Below are 19,636 nucleotides of genomic sequence, written 5' to 3'. Positions count from 1 at the left end.
CTATAATGTCCGTGATGGACAGCTGGAACTGTAGGAAGAAGGAGGATTGTTGCCCCCAGTGTAGCTGCCTAGTCTGCAGGAACCCGCAGTTCTTTTAAGTGCACGAAAAAAGCCAAAGAGAGAAAAACGAAGAAGGAAAAGAAAAAGGATTAAAGAAAGGAACCCGTGATGGAAAGGGGGAAGCGGCTACACGGTACTGTGCAGGGTCCGGCGTTGTGGGTTGTCGATCAGAGTGTACCTAACGCAGGCCGGTGCTACTGTCTCAAAGGCTTTCCGCTGTCTCTCCTCACTGTCTCGCAAGCTTGCCAACGGGAGAGATAGCATGGTATGGTTTCTACGTCTCCAGTCAGTGTGCACTTGCATATTGTGCCATCATCTGTATTGTAAGGGGTGTATAGGGGGGCTCGGCTATGTCACACAAACAAACAGAAGCAAATTTTAGCCAGAAGGATGATTACAGAGCCGGCGAGGACTGATTCTAGGTTTTCCTCGCTGACTCTCTCTCTCTCTCTCTCTCTCTCTCGCTCATGTAGTGTCCCCTCTTCTCATATAGCTAGCCCCTCTGTGACCCCCCTGTCACTTCTCTGTTGTTCTTTATTTTTTGGTTTCTGCCATCACCCGTGTCACTGTTGTCATGGCAGCTCATGTCACCTCACATTGCTTTGTCAGTTCAGGTAAAAAAGCATCGCAGTCTTATCTGTGAGGTTGGGTATCAAACCTCATTATTATCAACCAGTACTGAGAGCTGAGGTTAAATGTCAGGTAGCTCATCAGGTAGTTACTGACTTACATTCAAAGTTTTGTTCATTTTTAGACGATTTTATTTCGGCAAAGTTCTCTGAAGGTTGCTTGTGATTAAACCAGTGGTTCCCAACATGAAAGTCGCAACATGAATCAAAGAAATAATAACTTTCGTCGACACAACGTTATGTTAACTTTTAGACTGTTTTTATTGTTAAATAATAAATAGTTTTACATCTTTGTGCCTCTAAAAATATGAAACAAATGGACTTTGTCTTATCCAATGAACACCATGTTTCTCTAAATTTGGTGATCCATGTTGAGCAAATTCTACCCAAATAAACCTTTGAAAAATCTGTTATCACAAAGCTGAGGATTCTCCACTTCAAAGATGGGTATGTTGTTTTCACAGGACAGCGATGACGACGGCGGTGAAAGTAGATATTTAAGTAGAAAAAGTGAGGACCCTCTGGTTTAGACCACATGTAACATTTCAGAACTCTGGCTTCTTTTGATACAAGAACAAAGTATTGTTTAGGTATCTGCACTAGCATTGAACATTCTAGAACAATACTCAGATGTTTCTTTATCGATAAATGCTTTCATCGGGTTCACGTCTGCATATCCCTCGCCATCCTTTGTGTTGCACGGCACATTATCAACCTCACTGTGCGGCTGCTGTTTAAAATCGTACTTTGTCGTGTTTGTTGCTGAAGTTGCACTCAGTACCACGAAGAAACTTGAGGGAAGATCAGAACATTTTCCTCCCTCGGCTTGGACTCGGATGTTTCGGGCGTGTTGGGGGAAGACCGTCCCACGCCGTGTCGATGTGGAGCTGAGTGTAACGCGGCGCTCATCTGTCTCGCTGTGAAGCATGGCCTGTTGTCTGCTCATGTATGTGCTCACTCGTCTCGTCTGTTGTGTGTTTTCACGCCACACGATCCTTCTCGTCAACATTGTTCTCTTTTTCTTTTTTTTTCTCCCTCCCTGATTCATTTTCCCATGCTGCACCTCATCGACGTGTTCATCTGCTTTGTAAAAACATCTAACGTGTCCCTCTCTTCTCTCTTCACCCACAGATTCACCGACTAGTGACTCAGCTAAATCAAAGGTGAGTGTGTGTGTGTGTGTGTGTGCGCCCAGCGTTAGCCCTCTCAGGCCACTGCTAGTGGAGGATGACAGGAGGTAGGTGACGAGCAGGAGAAGTAAACGTAACGCAACCCGACAGGTAAAGGGTTGTTTCACCAGAATCACAAAGAATAAATCTCTCTTACCTCTTGTGGTTTTTCTTGTCGCTCAGCTCATATAGATATCCTTATTTTCTGCGGCCTCCCTAATAGAACGGAATAACGACTAATCTGTGGTGCACACAGGTGTTGAACAAAGTATCTTCACAAAAAAGTCCCTTTCATCTGGGATCGCCCAAATCTTTCAAACAGTGAAAGACGAGGTACAAATTCTCACAATGAAATTAAATGACTCCGGACAGACTGACCAACACCACAGTTTAAATATGACATTTTTTAAATTTTAAATTCATGTCAGGGATGCAGATATTTGCAGCAAGTTGATGTTTGTTTGTTTTTCTATTTATACCATAGTGCTGTAGTTCCCCCAGCATTTATCACAGGGTTTGACATACCTCATATTTTATATCGTACAGTCCAACACAGATTGAACTAAGGTTTTATTCGCGCTGCATGCAATGAGCTTGCAAGTTTGCGCTCATTAGGAAATGTACTGCTAGTTTTCATTGGAACCACGTTCCACTGAAGAAATAGTCCAAATAAAAGCTGTTCAGCCGTTCTGTGAATCATCAAGTGACCAGGACATAAAAAAAAAGATTATGTTGAACATTTTAAATGTAATTTCTCAATGGTGTGAGCACTGCAAATTATAATGTATTCACATTCATGGTATCACGGTAGAAGCATAAATACCGCAGATGGATATCTGAAAACTGAGACCAATAAAACCAAACTGTCTGCTTGGGTAGATTCCACAAGGGCTGAGTTAGAAAATGTGTTTTTTGTAATTTGGGTGAACCGGCCCTTTAAGTTCATTCAATGAGTCTGACAGAGCTGTGGGCCTCTTTTCTGCTTCGTGACGCTTCGCACTTGTGGCTGAGAAGCTCGGTATTTATGCAGTTTCTTATTATGAGATAGAAAAACAACCAACTATGGTGTCATCAGCAAAAGCAGGTGCCTATCATCACTGCACTGCTGTTATGTGGCTGCCTTCCTCCAGCTTTTAGGCCAGTCATGCCAGAGCTCAGGCTCATGCAGGGATGCTTGAGTTCATGCTGTGCCACTGCTTCTCCTGCTTCTGCCGGCATGGAAACAATACTGTGCTCCCTGTTAATGACGCCTGTTAATGTTCCTCTCTCTGTCTACTTCTCTGGTTTGTGGTGCTTCACGGGAGCAGGTGGAGTACAGGTTTAAGTTTTCCAGGCAGGGGTGAAGGTTTGTTTTGTTCTCTTTGATGTGCTCCTTCAGAAATACTCATTTTGGTTTTCCTCCTCCTCCTCCTCCTCCTCCTCCTCGTCTGCCCCTCTCTGCAGGGTTCCTGGGGCTCAGGGAAGGATCGAGAGCTCCTTGTCTCCTCCATCTTTGCTGCAGCCAGCCGCAAAAGAAAGAAGTCAAAGGAGAAGCCGCAGCCCAGCAGCTCAGATGATGATCTGGATGCTGTGTTCCTCAAGAAGGAAATCCCTGTTCAGAAGCCGAACCACCACGGCCTCCAGACCGAGGCTCAGGGCGAGACTCGTCCCGGCACCAACGCAAAAGCCAACGCAAAGCAACCGGTACGTGCAGAGGAGAGGAAGGAGAACGGCAGAACTGTGGAGGTCACACCCAAAGCCAAGAGGGAGCACAGAAACTCCTTATTCCTGAAGGAGAAGACTCCACCCAGACACCCTTCACCTTCCCCCTCCCCAAATATCTCTGTCTACCAAACTCAGCCGAAATCCTCCTTGTCCGACCCCCCATCCCAGCTTGATGAGAACACCTCAGACCTCGGGACCATGAGCTCTGGAGCGTCTGTGCCCAGGTCGAGACCGAAGAAGTGGACCGGAGCGTCCCCTGACCTTCCTGCAGGAGCGTGTGTCGGGCCGGCGGCGGGTCCAGGGGCGTCCGCCGGTGCAGAGGTGAGCTCCATCACCTCGGACTACTCCACCACTTCTTCCATCACCTTCTTGACAGGAGCGGAGTCCAGCGCGCTCAGTCCGGAGCTGCAGGGTGGGGAGGAGGCGGACGACGAACGCAGTGAGCTCATTAGCGAGGGACGACCCATGGAGACGGACAGCGAAAGTGACTTCCCGGTGTTCGCCCCGGGCGGTGGCAGCAGCCAGTCGACGCCCTGCCAGAGTCTGGACAAGACTGAACTTCGAGGAGGTGGAGCAGCTGAGAGCGGCACCACGCCGAAGCTGGAAGCACGGCGCCTTTTCCCGTCGCACAGGATGATCGAGTGCGACACGCTCTCCAGAAGGTGGTCCCTGCGACAGAAAACAGACAGCGAGTCATCCGTGGAGGGTGTTTCTGGGAGCACGGAGCGCAGCGAGGGGAGATCGGAGTCGTCCACGCGGCTCTCTCGGGTGCTGGAGGTGATGAAGAAAGGGCGGTCCACGAGCAGCCTCAGCTCGTCCTCCCGCAGCGAGTCGGAGCGTCCCGAACCAGCCTGGCACCTCAAGATCACAGAGCGGCTCAAATTCAGGTTACGCTCATCGGCCGACGATATGTTCACCCAGAAGAACCGAGCTCCGGACGCCCGCGGGAAGAAGAAGAACATCCGCCGCAGGCACACCATGGGCGGGCAGAGGGACTTCGCCGAGCTGGCGGTCATCAACGACTGGAGGGAGCAAGGCGGTGTGGACCAGACCGCCGAGCTGTCCGCTCTGGACCGCCTCAAGCCCAGATGTTCCTCTCAGGACTTCTCCATCCGGGACTGGATCACTAGAGAGCGGTGTCGAGGCTCCGATTCCAGCGTTGAAGTTGCACCTACAGCCGTCGCCGAGGAGGTTCACCCAGAAGCTCAGGACGTAGCCCCCGAAAGACCGTCTCCTTCTGCGTCTCCGGGCGCACAGCCGCTAGCCGGGGAGCACGTTAACGGCAGCGGGCTGCAAGGCAAGAACAAAGCCGGCCTCGGGGCGGACGCTCACCCACACAAACTGTCCGGAGCACAGGTTGTCCGCTCGCGGTTCTACCAGTATCTGTGAAACGGCAAGAGCGGTCTTGCCTATAAGCGTGTTTGTGAGGATTTTCTTTTTTTTTTTAAAACACAAAAAAACCCTGAATGAATGCGTAAATGTACGAATGTGGGTATTTTAGCGAAGTTACTGCACAATATTTTTTCTACAAAGTATACTTTATGTATCTAATGTACATACTATGTATAGGCTTATGTGATTGTTACTGGAATAATGCTGAAGAGATGTTTATGTGTGTGTGATTCCACTGACTTGTTGGCCATACTGGAACAGACGTGGACAACACTCGGACTTCCTCCTGCAGGATCGAACCGAACGGGACAGAAATGGACTTTGTGGATTGTTAAACAGCACTAATGAAGAGGAGGAAGGTCAACTTGACTCTTACTGAATGCAGGAGGAAGCTTTTCTTTTTTAAAAGGAATCATGATTCAGTTCTTCCTATTATAAGCGGTATGAAGAATGTATTACTCTCTTGGACTAACAATAGTTGCTTGTGACAATATTGTCATTTTCAAAACAATATGTATGTTTGTTTTTTTTGCCTGTACTTGAAGTATATGGATGTAACTGAGGGCTGCTTTCTGAGCTGAGTGCTGTGGGAAGGTTGTTTTTTCACAGTACAGTCATAACAGCCAGATATTAGCTTGATGGACTGGAGGATTATTATAGTTTTATCAAATAAAGACTGAAAACAGTAATGAAATGCTGATACTAAAGTATGTAATGCTTGGTACAGTCGTTTTTATGTCCAGTTATAGTCCAAAAAGTAAGTTTTTACACGTTGTTTTTATCTCGAGAAGAAAAAGTGCCTCTTTTTTCCCCTTTTTTTAAAACTGTTTTTACCAGCAGTGGACGAGATGAAACACTTTTAGGAGAGAATAATCTCACAGGCATTCCAGAGATGGTTTTTGTTGTGGGGTCTTTCCTGTTTTTAGTTAAACTCACAACATCAAAGCATTCAAATGTATGTCGGTGTCTGTGTTTGATTATAGTTTTACCCCCCCCCCATCCTATTATTTTCAAATGCAGTAAAATGCATGGGCGCTTAAAACCTGGGAGAATCTAAACAAAGGTATCTTTAAAACTGCATGAGACAATGTTTTCTGAACAGTGAACATCTCGCCTGTGTACAGCAAAACAAGGGTGCAATGCCCGCCCTCAACAAACACTGGAAATAAATAATCTTTATTAAAGTTTGTGTGTGTTTGGTCTCATTGGGCCTCATCTCCTAATACGTGCGTAGAAATGTTCATTTCTCTCTACAAGGAAATACATTTACCGAGAGGTTTAAGGGAGAAAGCGGTGAAGCTTTGAAACAAATGCTGAATAAATGAGGACGATAGGTTCTGAGGTGGAAGGCAGATAAGGGACACTTCCCCGAAGTGTTGCCACCGGAGTAATGATGATAGAAATAAGAGACTTGGGCTGCGAGGTGGTGAATGTTGAGTCCACTGAGATACAGACTGTGGCTCAGGTAAACAAAAAAAGGTTTGATATTAAAGTTTAGGCGGGAAAATCAGAAAAGAATTAGTCCAATAACTTTTTTTGTAATTATGAGATAGTGTCATTCGTAATTTCGTAAAATACGAAAGACGATCTATGACTTTTTCATAACTTTTGACTTTTTTCGACATACTATGACTTTAAAAAACATTAACTTACTTGTTAAAAGTACCTTCTTTCGTTAGTGAGAACAGAGAGATACCAAACAGAAAGATTGAGCTAACTAGAAAGCCCTAATGACTTTTTTGACATCCTATCCTTTGACTTTTTCTTGACATATAGTAAGACATGTTTGTGGCACAATATCCTACAACTCTTGTGACATTTTTCGACATACTTTGACTTTGACCTTCTGAACCCGACCAACACGTTCTCCTTAGAGGAGGCAGAGTTTGATGCTCAAGGCTCTAGAGACATTGTTGGGCTGTCTGAGCTGACACGCCTCTTCAGCGTCTTGTGGAAGTCGATGACAGTGTCTGTGGAGGACCGGGGGGGTGAGTCCCATTTTTATAAAGGGGGACTGGTGGGTGTGCTCTATTTTACATCTTTTTTTTTTTTTACATTTTCATGGCATAATATATATTATGAAATGTTTTAGGACATTCTATAAGGACATTTCTTAAGACATTTTATGGCATACTGTGATATGTTATATGTTAAATGGCACATTATACTGCTACTTCCTTATGACATACTAAATTATAAAACTAGGCTGTGATATAAAGTTACTACTGTTTGTGTATTCCTTTTTTTGGCTCCATCTGGTTGTTGCAACAAGAATTACACACTTGTCACAGGCAATGTGGGCCAAGCCACTTATAATAATATGAATAAGCCCTTATGTATGTCAACTTTTAAATGCTTTGCATAATCGCAACAAATCAGCACCAAAAAAAATGTATAAATAATTGTACAAAGAATGTACTATTTAAATAACATGCCATCACATTATCTATAGGCCGACATAAAACAGAATTTTAATGAATGATCTAAAAGTGGGTGTAAACACATGAAAATCCTGGAAATATGTAAATCATAAAACGTTGTTCAGATGAATCTGCATAATAATGAAGCAGTGAATGAGAGTGTGCTTGAAAATAAAACTGTGGGAGTCGACCGAATCAAACATTGAACCCTTATCACAGTGTGTGCATTTTCACAACATGGGAATGTGCACATGATGACAATTTGGCCTCGTGCTGTGGGAGTGACGTAACGTGAACGTGAACACACTCCCAGTCTGTGTCTGTCCGGAGAGCTCGAGACAGTAATATATTTGATGAACAGCTGCAGATTCCTCCAGACCTCCACCTGACATCTTTAACTCGCATACACCTGAGGTAAGAAAGCGTTATGGTCTGGCTGAATTGTATTGAAATGTAGACTTAACAAGATGAAGGTTTATTTTGTAACATGGCTTTTAAAGCAATTGTTTCCCTGCAGTATACAAAAACTTGTTTTCGACTTGGTTTCCTAAATTATATTATAAAATGTGTTCTTTAGCAAATTGGGACTACAATCTACAATTTGTTGTGCAACTCTGCCGTACAATTGTAATCTTTTAAATTAGTGTTTTACTTTTACTACAGCTTTTTCTTTATCATGAAGCTCAAACACTTTTGGAAACTATTGGATATATAATGTTTGTGGTTATTGTCATACAGTAGTATCGACTAAAAGCAAGTATGATATAAGCCTGTACGAAGGTTTAGCTGTTACGTGTTAACTAGAAGAACGGGTTAAGCAACTGCTGATGTTGTGTAAAGAGACAAAAGAGAAGATGAGATTCTCAGCTACAGTGCTGAGAGGAGATAGAGACAGTGTTTTCACAAAACCATGAAATCCTAGTCAACCAGTTTACATCTCTAGGGAGAACAATAGAAGAAGGAATGTGCCACGCCATACACCCTCCACAGAATGCAGGTAAACCTTTGACCTAAAGGAACAAAAGCCCACGTAGTCCAACTCTTTGAGATTGTTTGATTTTGTGACATTTGTTGCAGAAGTGTAGGTGCTTTATTTCGTACGCGATGTAGTATTACACTTCCAATATATCATCGGACTCACAATGGATACTTTTTGAAAACAAAAGGATCAAACTCAATGCAGCAGAACCGGACACATTGTCTTGTTTATTGCACACATTCTTCTTCCTTGTCAAAGCCTGGTGCCTGATTGGTTTACTGAGGTGCTGTACTTACTTACATTACATGAGTATTTGTATTTTCATTTTTTTAATAACTTTTCAGATTCAGAGTAATGCTAGAAACTTCTAGCAGCAAATAAATTATAATATTATATAAATAACACTTTATTGATTGACATCATCAACACATCAATAACTATAATCCAATAATAGAATATGGATTTTTTTGAAGTGGGCCATTCTGCATATTGAGTAATTTTACTTTTGGTACTTAAAGTAAATCTTGATGCCAGTACTTTTGTACCTTTAGGATAAAACATGTCTGCAGTCTACCTCCTCCTGCTGCTGCTCCCTCTGGTGTCGGCACAGACCTTTCATTGGGGTCCTTGTCCTAATCCCAAGGTGCAGCCCAACTTCAACCTTCAACAGGTAAACACACCTTAAGAACCTTCATTCACACACTTGACATGCACTGAACTGTACAGAACTAATGAAACCTCTCTGTCGACAGTATCTGGGCAGGTGGTATGAGATCGAGAAGCTTCCCGCTTCCTTTGAGAAAGGAACGTGCATCGAGGCCAACTATGCCCTGAGGAAAGACGGTACCATTCAGGTTCTGAACTCACAGTTCTAGTGAGTATTGAGGGATTTTGATTATTGACTTTGGATTTGATTTCAAAACCAAACCAATGCATCGGGGTCCTCTTCCACCAGAGAGAATGGCACACACCAAAGCGTTGATGCTCATGTGTCGGTTGGATCACCATTTAAATATGCAATGAGTAATAATTATTTCAAATATTAATTAGTTATGTGTTTAGTTATGTGGACGCTGAGCAGATGACTGAAGGCCTTGTGGTGGCACACCTTAGGGTGGAGAGTGCTTATAATTAAACAGAGGAAAGGACTGCATGTACTGTAGATAAACCTGTATGCTGGGAGATGAGAGACAATTGATTCTGTCTTTCTGATTGCTGAGATTGTGTAATTGGACTAAACTAGTATTGTCAATTAAACTAATCTTGTTCTCTTCCCACTTGAACATTTAGCATGTATTGCTGATTTACTGTTTCCCTTATATTAGTTTTATGAAGTTTACTTGTTTCTCTCTCTCTCTCAGTAAGGAAAAGGTGAGTGTGGCCCAAGGGACTGCAGTGGTTCAGGACCCGAGAGAACCTGCCAGACTTGGAGTCAGCTTCTCGTATTGTGAGCACTCTTCTTCATCCTCGTCACATTTTTTTGTTTCTGTCATCTTTGCTGTTGTCTTCCTCCTCTTCTTGTTCTTTGTCCACCTAGTTATCAGCAGATGTTTCTGTCCTTTTTCAGCCTTTTGACATCACTGTGGTGTTAAAGTTGACATTGTTAGCATTTAGCTCCTCCTCACAGGGCTGCTGGCACAGCTATAGACACTTAGTCTTGGGTATTTATATGCCGTTCTGTATCATCAATATGCAGATGACACTTTCATTTATTTCTGTGTCTTGCACCTGAGAAATCGTACTGTTAGTTCTGTGTACGCATGTCTAAATAGTTTAGCATATGCAAACTAAATCAAATATTTCCAGTTCCAGTTGAGTTCTACTCAAAGGTAGAAATATTCTCCCCTAAAAACCTGGAAACAGACTTCTATTTAACTGCTTAATGGAGCATTAAACATTTGAATTTTTCTTCTAGCTCAACCGGTTCAGGATCAAGTTAGTCAATGTTTCAGATCTGGACTATGAACAAGTAATCCTTTCTCTGTAATCCTCTTCCCGTTCATTTTGTTTTAAATCTTGCTCAGGCGCCTCTGTTTCATAGTACATGTAGTTAATTGTGTTGCATTGGTTCATTTAGCAACATATTTGATAAACTCTGCTCTACAAACACCTCACTCTCTTTTGCCTCTGTGACTTTTGCTCCCAGTCTCGCCCTACGCCCCTTACTTGGTTCTGAGCACCGACTACAACAGCTTGTCCATCGTGTACTCCTGCACCAACGTCCTCAACATCTTTCACGTGGACTTCGCCTGGATCCTCAGCCGATCTCGCTTCCTTTCTCCGGAGACCGTGAAATACGCCAAAGAGCTGCTAACCAAGGAAGGGATCGACCTGTGTAAGATGAAGCCCACAGATCAGATGGGCTGCAAGGATAACTAGGGATTCACCTGGAACTAGTCACGGCCCGGGGCAGGGCTCCATACTGGACCAACAGTATCTTGTACTGCAGTTATCGCAGGCAACACATCGCAGTATGGTTTGCTTTGATTCCCAGTACTTATCCAGCATCACCCAGGCCTCATGTTGTAACTATTCCTCGTATCCCTGACAAAAACAAGTTCCATCTGCTCGGTTTACAGATATTAAAACATTTAACGTGTATCTTCATACTATATTTTACATTCTGTATAACTGCTCTGTGCTTTAATGACTGAGGAAATGGTATTTTAAATTCTTAACGCCAATGCTCAAGAAAGTTACAAATGGTATATTGAATTGTGATATTAGGACATGTTGCATAATGTTACATAATGTGTTATAGTGTAGCAATGAAACAAGCATATTCGTGGTGACGGTGCAAAACTTGTGTAGTTCTTTGACTATTAAAGCTCTATTCAAGCAGATCATGTGGTCAATCTTTATTTACGTATCGACTATAACTACAACAAGGAGAAGATGGGAGGAATGGAATACTTGAGAAGATATCCAAAAGTTCCACAGTAAGAAAAAGGTTAGAGTGGAATATCCTATAAGTAGAGTAAGAGATTTCTATCCACTGACCAAGAATTTCACAGTGAAAAGTGAGCACAATATTTAACCAATGACTGTTCATTGACCAACAGAGGAGAAGTCAAGCTGTGCTGTTCAGATCTCTGTTCAACAATCAATAAACAAATCAAAACTTGAGGCATGGGATTCAAATTGGTTTGTCAGATTTTTCCTTATAACTCTGATACTGACAAATGTGCATTCATGAATGAATTCTTAATGAAGTGCTTAAACATGTAACATTATTGAGAGGGCAATATGTGCACCTAGAGAAAAATAACAGCATGCATGGACTGATCAATCTGGACAAGGCTTTGCTGTGTGTGTGTGTGTGTGTGTGTGTGTGTGTGTGTGTGTGTGTGTGTGTGTGTGTGTGTGTGTGTGTGTGTGTGTGTGTGTGTGTGTGTGTGTGTGTGTGTGTGTGTGCGTGCGTGTGCGTGTGCGTGTGTGTGTGCGTGCGTGCGTGTGTGTGTGTGCATGGTGCAGGTCCACTGGCTCTTCCTAAAGCTCCCCACACAACAGACCACAGTCGACCAGCAGCTGAACAGCAGCACCTCTTTGCACGGCTCCACAAATCATTTACAGGTAAACATCTTAATGTCACTTTACTCTCACAAAATTGTTGCCAAAGAAAAAAGTTGTTTTTAGGTATTAGGAATTATTACACTGCATGTTGTTGCAGACTGACCGGTGGATTAAAACAGAGAGCGACATAATGCATTTCTGTTCATTTAGGGGGAAAGATGAAGCTGTTGGTGTGTCTCAGTGTTCTCCTCTGCCTCTGCGCTTCTCAACTCAGTGGTGAGTTTCGCTTCTTTTAATCTGTAAATTACGAATTAATTAATAAATTGAATGCTTGTTGTAACTGAAGTTAAGTTTGTTTGAATGTAAAAACATGTAGCTGTGAAGTAATCAAACCCAATTTGATACATGCACGCATAAATGTGTATAGCTGTGCATAAATCATGTATAATTCTCCCAGATGGGACAGTGCTGCATCTCTACGATTTCTTTTTGGTGACTGCATGTGTACAAAGAGGACTCTGTGTAATGATGAATTCTTTAGGCTTCAGACTGTGTGGGTGTGTGTGTGTGTGCGTTTGTGTGTGTGTGCGAAATCGTCAGCAATAATATTTGAGGAGGGAGCAGGTAGAAGACTTGGAGAAAGCTCAGTGCAGTTTTCTGCACTTGAATCCCGTCTTTGTGCATGGGAAGCCTTGGAATGCTCGGGAATGTAACATTTTTTCCCCCTCTCTCTCTCTCTCTCTCTCCCTCTCTCTTTCTCTCTCTCTCTCTCTCTCTCCCCCTCTCTCTCCCTCTCTCTCTCTCTCTCCACACAGAGGCCAGAGTCATCCCAGAAGGAGGTAACATATATAAACTTCTCCTTTTAGATGCCTTCATATTTTGCAGCAAACACAAAATGCCACAGATATGATAGTTTTCCATCTCTTGGCACTGATGACATTGACACAAAGACTTCAAGCTGAAGTGAATGCACACTTAAATAGTCCAATGCTCCAAAGGGCAAGTTTAATTTAGTTTAATGTAGTTTATTTTGGTTACTTTCATCTTAGACACACTCACATACACACACAAGTATTACAAAGTAATGAAAACAATAATAAGGCATTACTTTTGTTATTTTGTTCAGGACACATATAATACTTTTGTTGAAATGATGGTACAAAATGGTAAATAATATAATATTGTAAAAACTGAGGGCACTCTTTCTGTGCACATTTTTGGGGGATTGTATATTTGTTCTCATTAAGAAGAAATTCAGCCTCAGTCGTAAATGTAAAGTATTGATGTCAGTAAATCAGGAATCAAAAGGCGTATTATTAGATCTCCCATCTTTTTTAAAGTTTGATCAGTATTCTGAAATCCACCAACAAGAGAAGCCTCAGCAGACCAGATCAGTCACGACTAGGTGGAAGAAGACAGTGTAGCAACACTTTTAAGTACAAGATTTAAGTACCACATCGTATAAAATGGAACTACTCAAGTACAAGTACCATACATTTGTACTTGAGTACAGTACAGGACACATGTTGCATTTGAAGTGGAGGTGTGGCTCTCCTTTTCTTTAGTGGAAAAACGTGCGCTTCCTCTCTTTTCACATATATAAGCTGCAAGTTCACACCCTTTCTCTGAGGCTTATGTAAAGATATTCTGGACATTTTTCAAATACTGACTGAACTAACTGAACCTGACCAGCAGAATGTGGTGTATGACAGTACATGAGAGAGGATTTATGCTTTAAGTTGTCTCCTGTCTTTCCCTGATCTTTAGGGCCTTATGAAGAACCACCGGCTGTTCCTTACTGGCCCTACTCCACCTCTGACTTCTGGAACTACGTTGAATACTTCAGATCCATCGGCGCCTACAACCACATCAACGAGATGGCCCGGGCCTTCTTTGCCCACCAGCACCTCGGAGACACCCTGGGATATGAGACCAACGCAGGACACGAACACTGAAATGGGGCTGGAAGGATCCAGGAGGAGAAAGAGGAAGAGGCGGGGAAAGAGCTAATGTGACACCCTGCATAAATAAAAAGTAATGCATTTCTGAGAAAGGAAAGATGACAAGGAAATAAGGAAATTAATACGGAGTCATAACATAATGAAGTGAATACTTTGTGATGAAGTATATCACTGTATAGAGCGTAGTCATAGTATGTAGCCCTTTTGTAGGTGATTGTGTGTTATCTTAATGTAATGCGCCACAAATAAACAAAACAATTTCCAAATATGTAATGATTTTTTTCTTTATTCAAATTCCTCTCAATCATCAATTTCTCTTTTCTCTAATTTAATTAGTTGTCTTCTTTCCTATTATATATATATATATTTCTTAGGAACTTATGGACAACTTTCAAGTAATCTGTGTAAATAGAAACTTAATACCAGTATCTTAACTACACAAAAAATAGCCTAATATATAAGCCACACCCTTTTCCATACAATGCATTATATTTCAATTCAATAATTCCTTATAATCAAATAGAAGAAATGTAACTGACGTGAGGAGTTAATATTGTAATATATTGTAATATGTCAATGGTTATATATATATATATATGGTTATATAATAATTTAGTTAACGGTTACGTGGACAAACTGCTCCTCTGTGCTTTGTAACTGCAACTTAAGAGCGGAACGATTGACACAAGCTAGTTAGACTTGGCCGAGCACAATTGAGTGCTGCACACGTTTTGTTTTGTTTACCAGAGCTAGCCAGAGCTAGCGACAGACTCAAAGCCACACACATCTTTTAAGCTGTACGTTCAGCTGAACTCATACTAGAACACAATGAAGCCCGCAGTGGACGAGATGTTCCCTGAAGGAGCCGGACCGTACGTGGATCTGGACGAGGTGCGTTTAATAGATTTGGACCGAAAAACAGCGACATAATCGGGCTAATGCTAGCTAGCTTAGCAACGTTAAAGCTGTAATGCTCTAAAAAAAAATAATGCTTTTAGAAACAGTTGATTTTCAGCCTTTCTGGTAAATAATAATAACCATCATGATGATAATGCATTGCTTTTAAATAGCGCTTTTTGCACACAACGAGTAAGAGAAGTTACTTGCCAGCATATGTAGCTTTAACTACACACATTCAACCTGCCACTAAACGTATCCCCCTCTCTATAATGTACTGATAATGTCCCACCACCAGACATGATTAAGTTATAGTATGTCCCCTAGCAGCGTCTTTATCCCTGTTCACGTTTAAATAATGTGTGATGTGCTAATGCATTAAAAGTGGTTGTACTGCTGTGTGTTAACAGGCAGGAGGCAGCAGCGGCCTGCTGATGGACCTGGCAGCCAATGAAAAGGCAGTGCACTCTGACTTCTTTAACGGTCAGCCACACTTTTCTCTCCTTTTTTAACTAAATGATCAAATATGTTCCTCTTAAGTCACCTGCTCTTTAGATATAGTAGCACGTCAGCAGGACGGCATTCAATGAGGAGGAAGTTTGCAGAGTTGAGCAGAAATTAAACAGAAATCTTCTTTTATTCGGCACTTTTATTCAGGAATAGACTGAAACTTAAACAATCAAAGCTACACGACGTGATGCAAGAAAAGAAGCAGCAAAATGCTCCTTTGAGTCTCGTATGGGTTTGAGTTGAAGAAGTAAAGCCCCTCTAGTGCACCGTTACAAGTGTTGGTAACTAAAGCAAGTGAACTATTATGATTTGTTTCTGTCCTGTTGCTTTATTGCCCATATTTATCAGCAGACACTCACGATTTTAGACGTTAATTTGCTGTGTTTACGTGCATTTAACTTAACTTAACATTCCTGACTTTTGGTAATTATATGACATCTGTAACATCATGTAAAGGAGGAACTCGGTTGCCTTTTAACTATCAAGGGATTAACAGAAACCTGTTCAACACATCAGTTTATTCTTTCAAACTGAAACTGTAAGCGGAACACTTGTAGGCAGTAAAGTGAAAAAAGCTCTGGCTAATAAAGAAACCTTTGAAGCATCTTATCACCAGGAAAGGTCCTAACGGAACATATTAACTTCAATACACTTACACAGGACGGACATAAAATGGTGAAGAGGATAAACCAGATTATTGAAGAACTGCATGAACGGGAGTATTAGTTTAAGCATGTTGACCAGTTTCTTGTTTTAACCTCGTTGTCTTCTCAAATTAACCCTCAAAGACCCCGTAAACCCTGTAAACACCCGTTTCACACTCCTAAACACACACAAGAAGACGCACTTAAACACTAATCTGTTTTCTGTCTTCCTGCGTCGGCTTCGGGCAAAACAAGTTGGGCTCAGCAGCACATGACCCAGAAAGAAAAGAGCCGATTGTTAAAAAGGAGGGAATGAAAGAAAAGAAAGCGGGAAGCTTAGAGGAGGATGGTAAAGAGAGTTTTATAGTTACTGTCAGACTGAGACTCAGCGGGACGCCTCGCCAGTCAGCTGCTTTACAACACACACACACACACACACACACTTTGGTGGTTAATATTGCTTAAACTGCCATTCTGTGAATTCTGAGCTTGTGGCACTAACAGGGAATTGAGTTCTATAAAGACCCTTCATGCTATTTAATGTGCGGTAGAAAAATCTTAGACTAACACGATTTAAACGACAGTTCTGTCGAACTGAGTTTCTCCACAAAAGCAACACTTTAAACTTTGTGTTTAACAGAGATGTGCTCATAAGTTTCTGGGAAAGAAGTCATTCGGGATGAAAAATGACTAATCGATGAAATAAATCTTAGTCGACTAAGATCAAATCAACCGATTAGTTGTCGAACTGACTCTAAACACTCATTTAACATTCAAAGGTGAGCGAGGAAATTGGTCCTTTATTTCATTTCAAAGAGACCTTTTCATTTGGTTCTTTTATCTACAGAAGACTCCCAGTCCCTGCTGCTGTGGTGGCTTGTGTTAATAGTTGCAAGGGGTTATGGGTAGCCGAGGGGCAAGCTGTTTGACTCGCTGCCTGTCCCTTATTAGGCTGAAACAGGAATGTCCTGTTCCTGGGAACCACTCAGACATGAAAGAAAGAGTTTCTCCAACCTGAATCACTTTCAGCCGATGGACATTCTGGCAAACGTATCAATATTTAAAATGTTACGACACAGCCTACGAACGGCTGCTGGAATATATACGTGTAGCTTTTTAAGGTAACTCTGAAAAATCCTTGCTGCAGACGGCTCAAAGCCCCGTGAGCCGATATGTTTTAACTGGGCTTCATAAATAACGTTGACTTGACTCGAAAGGTCAGAATATAATTTACATCAACCACAAACGCACATAATCTGTTACAAGGATGTCAGTGGTCAAAGGAGAGCCTGGGAGAAGTTTAAAAACAGTCCATAGATAATCAGCAGGTAACAGTTTCTGTTGATCTGTTAAATAATCTTATTATCTTGTGATGTGGAGAATTTCCTCAGGTACTTTTTGTCCTTATAAGGCAATGCTAACATAAGTGAATGGCATGTTAACAGTTCTTATGTGTGCAAGTAAAAGACATCACACGAGAAGCTTTCATATTTAAAGTTAAGAGGCTGCGATTTAAGAAGACATGATATATTGCATAATTAGCTGAACGTGTAGGAGTTGAGGGGAAACAGCTGGACTAATTCTAACCCTGTTCTCCTTTTCTACCCGTCCGGTATTCTTGCTTTTACTGCCTGCAGACTTCGAGGATCTGTTCGATGACGATGACCTGCAGTGACGACAGCAGCTGACCTCCGGCGTGTTCCTGTGAACGTGTGCTTAAGAAAAGAAATCGTGAAAATGGGCTTATTCTGACCACAAGTTCTGTTATTTGTACAGCCCCCTCCTCCTCCGACATGTCACTCACCACCGTAAAGAAATAAAGACTTTTTTTACAAAAGAAGCCGTCTTGGTAAACCAGGTGTCTGTGAATTCTGTGAATCCCTTACATTCCAGCGTCGGAGAAGATTATGAGTATGGTTTTGTCGTGGTCGTGTTTGAATCCGCTCCCGTCTGGATTGTAGGTTTGTGGGCTCGGTGAAACACCTGTTAGCAAACTTAATTACAAACGAGATACGGTGTTAACACGGCCACTAAATGTTCAGCCGGGGCACGACGGGACAGGAGACGGGCCGCGGAAAAATGTGGGAATGCTGAAAAAGAAAACGGAGCAAATAAAGCGTTCATGTGTGCACTCTACAGGTACCGTAAATATAGAAATAATTTGACTTTCAGAGGTGAATCACTTCATGTGTGCCTTCAGTTATTTCTGTTGGCTGTTGCATGGACTTTTGACTTCAAATTACATTTTAATGTATTCAGTTTGGACTTCCCCCGAGGTGACGCAGGCCCACGTAAACCTGCATGTGTCGGCCTAAAGATAAGAAACTAGAAAACTTCATATTGATGTATTCACACCATGCATGTACATTACAATTGCAAACATATTGCAGAATTTACCCCGGGCAGAGAACGAGGGCTGTTCAGGGTTAGGTGCTTACAGTTTAAAGAAGCTACAGTTCATGACCAAAGGCATGTGGACGCCCCAACGTTACACCAATAAGCCATTGTTGAATATCTCGTTCCTAAGACGTGCACATTACTCTGGAGCTTTCCAGTTCAAAGGGGTTTACAGAGGTCGAGGTCAGGGCTCTGTGCAGGCCAGCTCTTCCACACCAAACTGGGAAAACCATTTATTTTATGGACCTGACTTGGTGCTCTGGGTTATTGTCATATTAAACCAGAACACGGCCTTCCCCTAACTGGTGCCACAACATTAGAAGCACACAGTATGCTGTGGCACTCCGAACATAAAAGGCCTGAAAACACTTTTTTTATCTATTTTCTTTCTGCGAGCAACACGAACACAAACATTTCTGCCAAAATTACAATCATTTTATTATTTCACATGTAAGATTCCTGTAGTTATTGTTTTCCCCATTTGCTCCTGGCTCTGGTTTGAAGTAGGCGGAGCTTGTTGGCACCGACCACAATTTATTACGTTTTGAACCAAAATGTTTGATAGTTTTGAGTGTTTAACTCTGATTGAAAATACTTTTTTTAGGGGTTTTCTATGATTTTCCCTTAAATTGCAACTATGGGGCCGAGCATAAACTGTGTGTAATATTGGCGCTGCTTTTGCAAAGTACTTTGACTTTAACAGTGTATCTCAGTGCACACAACATAGGAAAATAAAGAAGTTAAGCATCTGTGTCCTTCATAAGAGCCAATGTTCACAGGGTGACCACTTTCCCAAACTCAGTACGTCCAAAAATAATAGGAAAATGTATCCTGTCTCTAAACTTTAGTAAGATAGCGTTTATAAACTAATTTCATCCTCTTCAAACATGATTTATTTGGGGTTTAATGACTTTTGGTGAGAAAGAGCAGATTGCAATTTTGCCTTAAACTTGATAAAATCTCTTCAGAAGCTGCCTGGACACAAACCTCGTAAGACTACAGAGTGTTATAAAGAAGTTACAGGCTAATGCTGTCCGATGTGCTGATATTGCATCACACATCACAGCCCAGAGACCCACTCAAATCTGTGTGTGTGTGTGTGTGTGTGTGTGTGTGTTACTAGGCTGGCATGCCTGAACACAGTTAAACTGAGGAGGAAACTGTAGATTATCAAATTCCTCATGTGTAGACCAGCTGTCCTGCATGTGTGTGTGTGTGTGTGTGTGTGTGTGTGTATGTGTATGTGTGTGTGTGTGTGTTCAGGTTTAGACAGAAGCTGTGGTTTGGCCCTCATTGAGGGTCTGAGAAGTGCTTATGTGGCACCTCAGCTCCCCATCATTATTTCCTGATGTTGTCTTTCT

At 42.1% G+C, this 19,636-nt stretch overlaps 4 protein-coding genes across 4 annotated transcripts in view; all 4 read left to right on the top strand.

Annotated features, from left to right (window-relative positions):
- The window catches only part of arhgap21a (Rho GTPase activating protein 21a), a 68,017-nt gene extending 61,879 nt beyond the window's left edge, over positions 1–6,138 (top strand). Inside the window, exons 23-24 of the mRNA XM_079181494.1 lie at positions 1,821–1,852; positions 3,302–6,138. Of these exons, the coding sequence (XP_079037620.1) occupies positions 1,821–1,852; positions 3,302–4,951 (1,682 nt within the window). The 3' untranslated portion in view covers positions 4,952–6,138. The remainder of the gene's footprint in view (positions 1–1,820; positions 1,853–3,301) is intronic.
- A 1,521-nt stretch (positions 6,139–7,659) lies between these two features.
- apodb (apolipoprotein Db) lies at positions 7,660–11,179 on the top strand. Its single transcript, XM_079181715.1, has 5 exons — positions 7,660–7,788; positions 8,905–9,023; positions 9,106–9,227; positions 9,715–9,800; positions 10,500–11,179. Exons 2-5 carry the CDS (start codon positions 8,913–8,915, stop codon positions 10,730–10,732), a joined length of 552 nt encoding a protein of 183 aa, XP_079037841.1. The 5' UTR covers positions 7,660–7,788; positions 8,905–8,912; the 3' UTR covers positions 10,733–11,179.
- Positions 11,180–12,084: 905 nt separating this feature from the next.
- On the top strand, positions 12,085–13,821 carry otos (otospiralin; the record flags this gene model as incomplete). The annotated part of the gene is made up of 3 exons (XM_079181564.1): positions 12,085–12,142; positions 12,682–12,705; positions 13,634–13,821. The coding sequence occupies 3 exons, from the start codon at positions 12,085–12,087 to the stop codon at positions 13,819–13,821; spliced, it is 270 nt and encodes an 89-aa protein (XP_079037690.1).
- A 745-nt stretch (positions 13,822–14,566) lies between these two features.
- cops9 (COP9 signalosome subunit 9) lies at positions 14,567–17,709 on the top strand. The gene is made up of 3 exons (XM_079181760.1): positions 14,567–14,718; positions 15,135–15,207; positions 17,516–17,709. The coding sequence occupies exons 1-3, from the start codon at positions 14,656–14,658 to the stop codon at positions 17,551–17,553; spliced, it is 174 nt and encodes a 57-aa protein (XP_079037886.1). The 5' UTR covers positions 14,567–14,655; the 3' UTR covers positions 17,554–17,709.
- The last annotated feature ends 1,927 nt before the right edge of the window (positions 17,710–19,636 follow it).

This window comes from Pholis gunnellus (assembly GCF_910591455.1).
Source record: "Pholis gunnellus genome assembly, chromosome: 20".
Taxonomy (NCBI): domain Eukaryota; kingdom Metazoa; phylum Chordata; class Actinopteri; order Perciformes; family Pholidae; genus Pholis; species Pholis gunnellus.
This window is presented reverse-complemented; position numbering and strand designations above follow the sequence as displayed.

Bases quoted from the DNA above. Each gene is read 5' to 3' on its own strand.
- cops9 (XM_079181760.1), top strand. From the start codon at position 14,656: ATGAAGCCCGCAGTGGACGAGATGTTCCCTGAAGGAGCCGGACCGTAC. The intron at 14,719-15,134 runs GTGCGTTTAATA...GTGTGTTAACAG, and splicing joins CGTACGTGGATCTGGACGAG to GCAGGAGGCAGCAGCGGCCT. The intron at 15,208-17,515 runs GTCAGCCACACT...TACTGCCTGCAG, and splicing joins GCACTCTGACTTCTTTAACG to ACTTCGAGGATCTGTTCGAT.
- apodb (XM_079181715.1), top strand. From the start codon at position 8,913: ATGTCTGCAGTCTACCTCCTCCTGCTGCTGCTCCCTCTGGTGTCGGCA. The intron at 9,024-9,105 runs GTAAACACACCT...CTCTGTCGACAG, and splicing joins CCAACTTCAACCTTCAACAG to TATCTGGGCAGGTGGTATGA. The intron at 9,228-9,714 runs GTGAGTATTGAG...TCTCTCTCTCAG, and splicing joins GTTCTGAACTCACAGTTCTA to TAAGGAAAAGGTGAGTGTGG.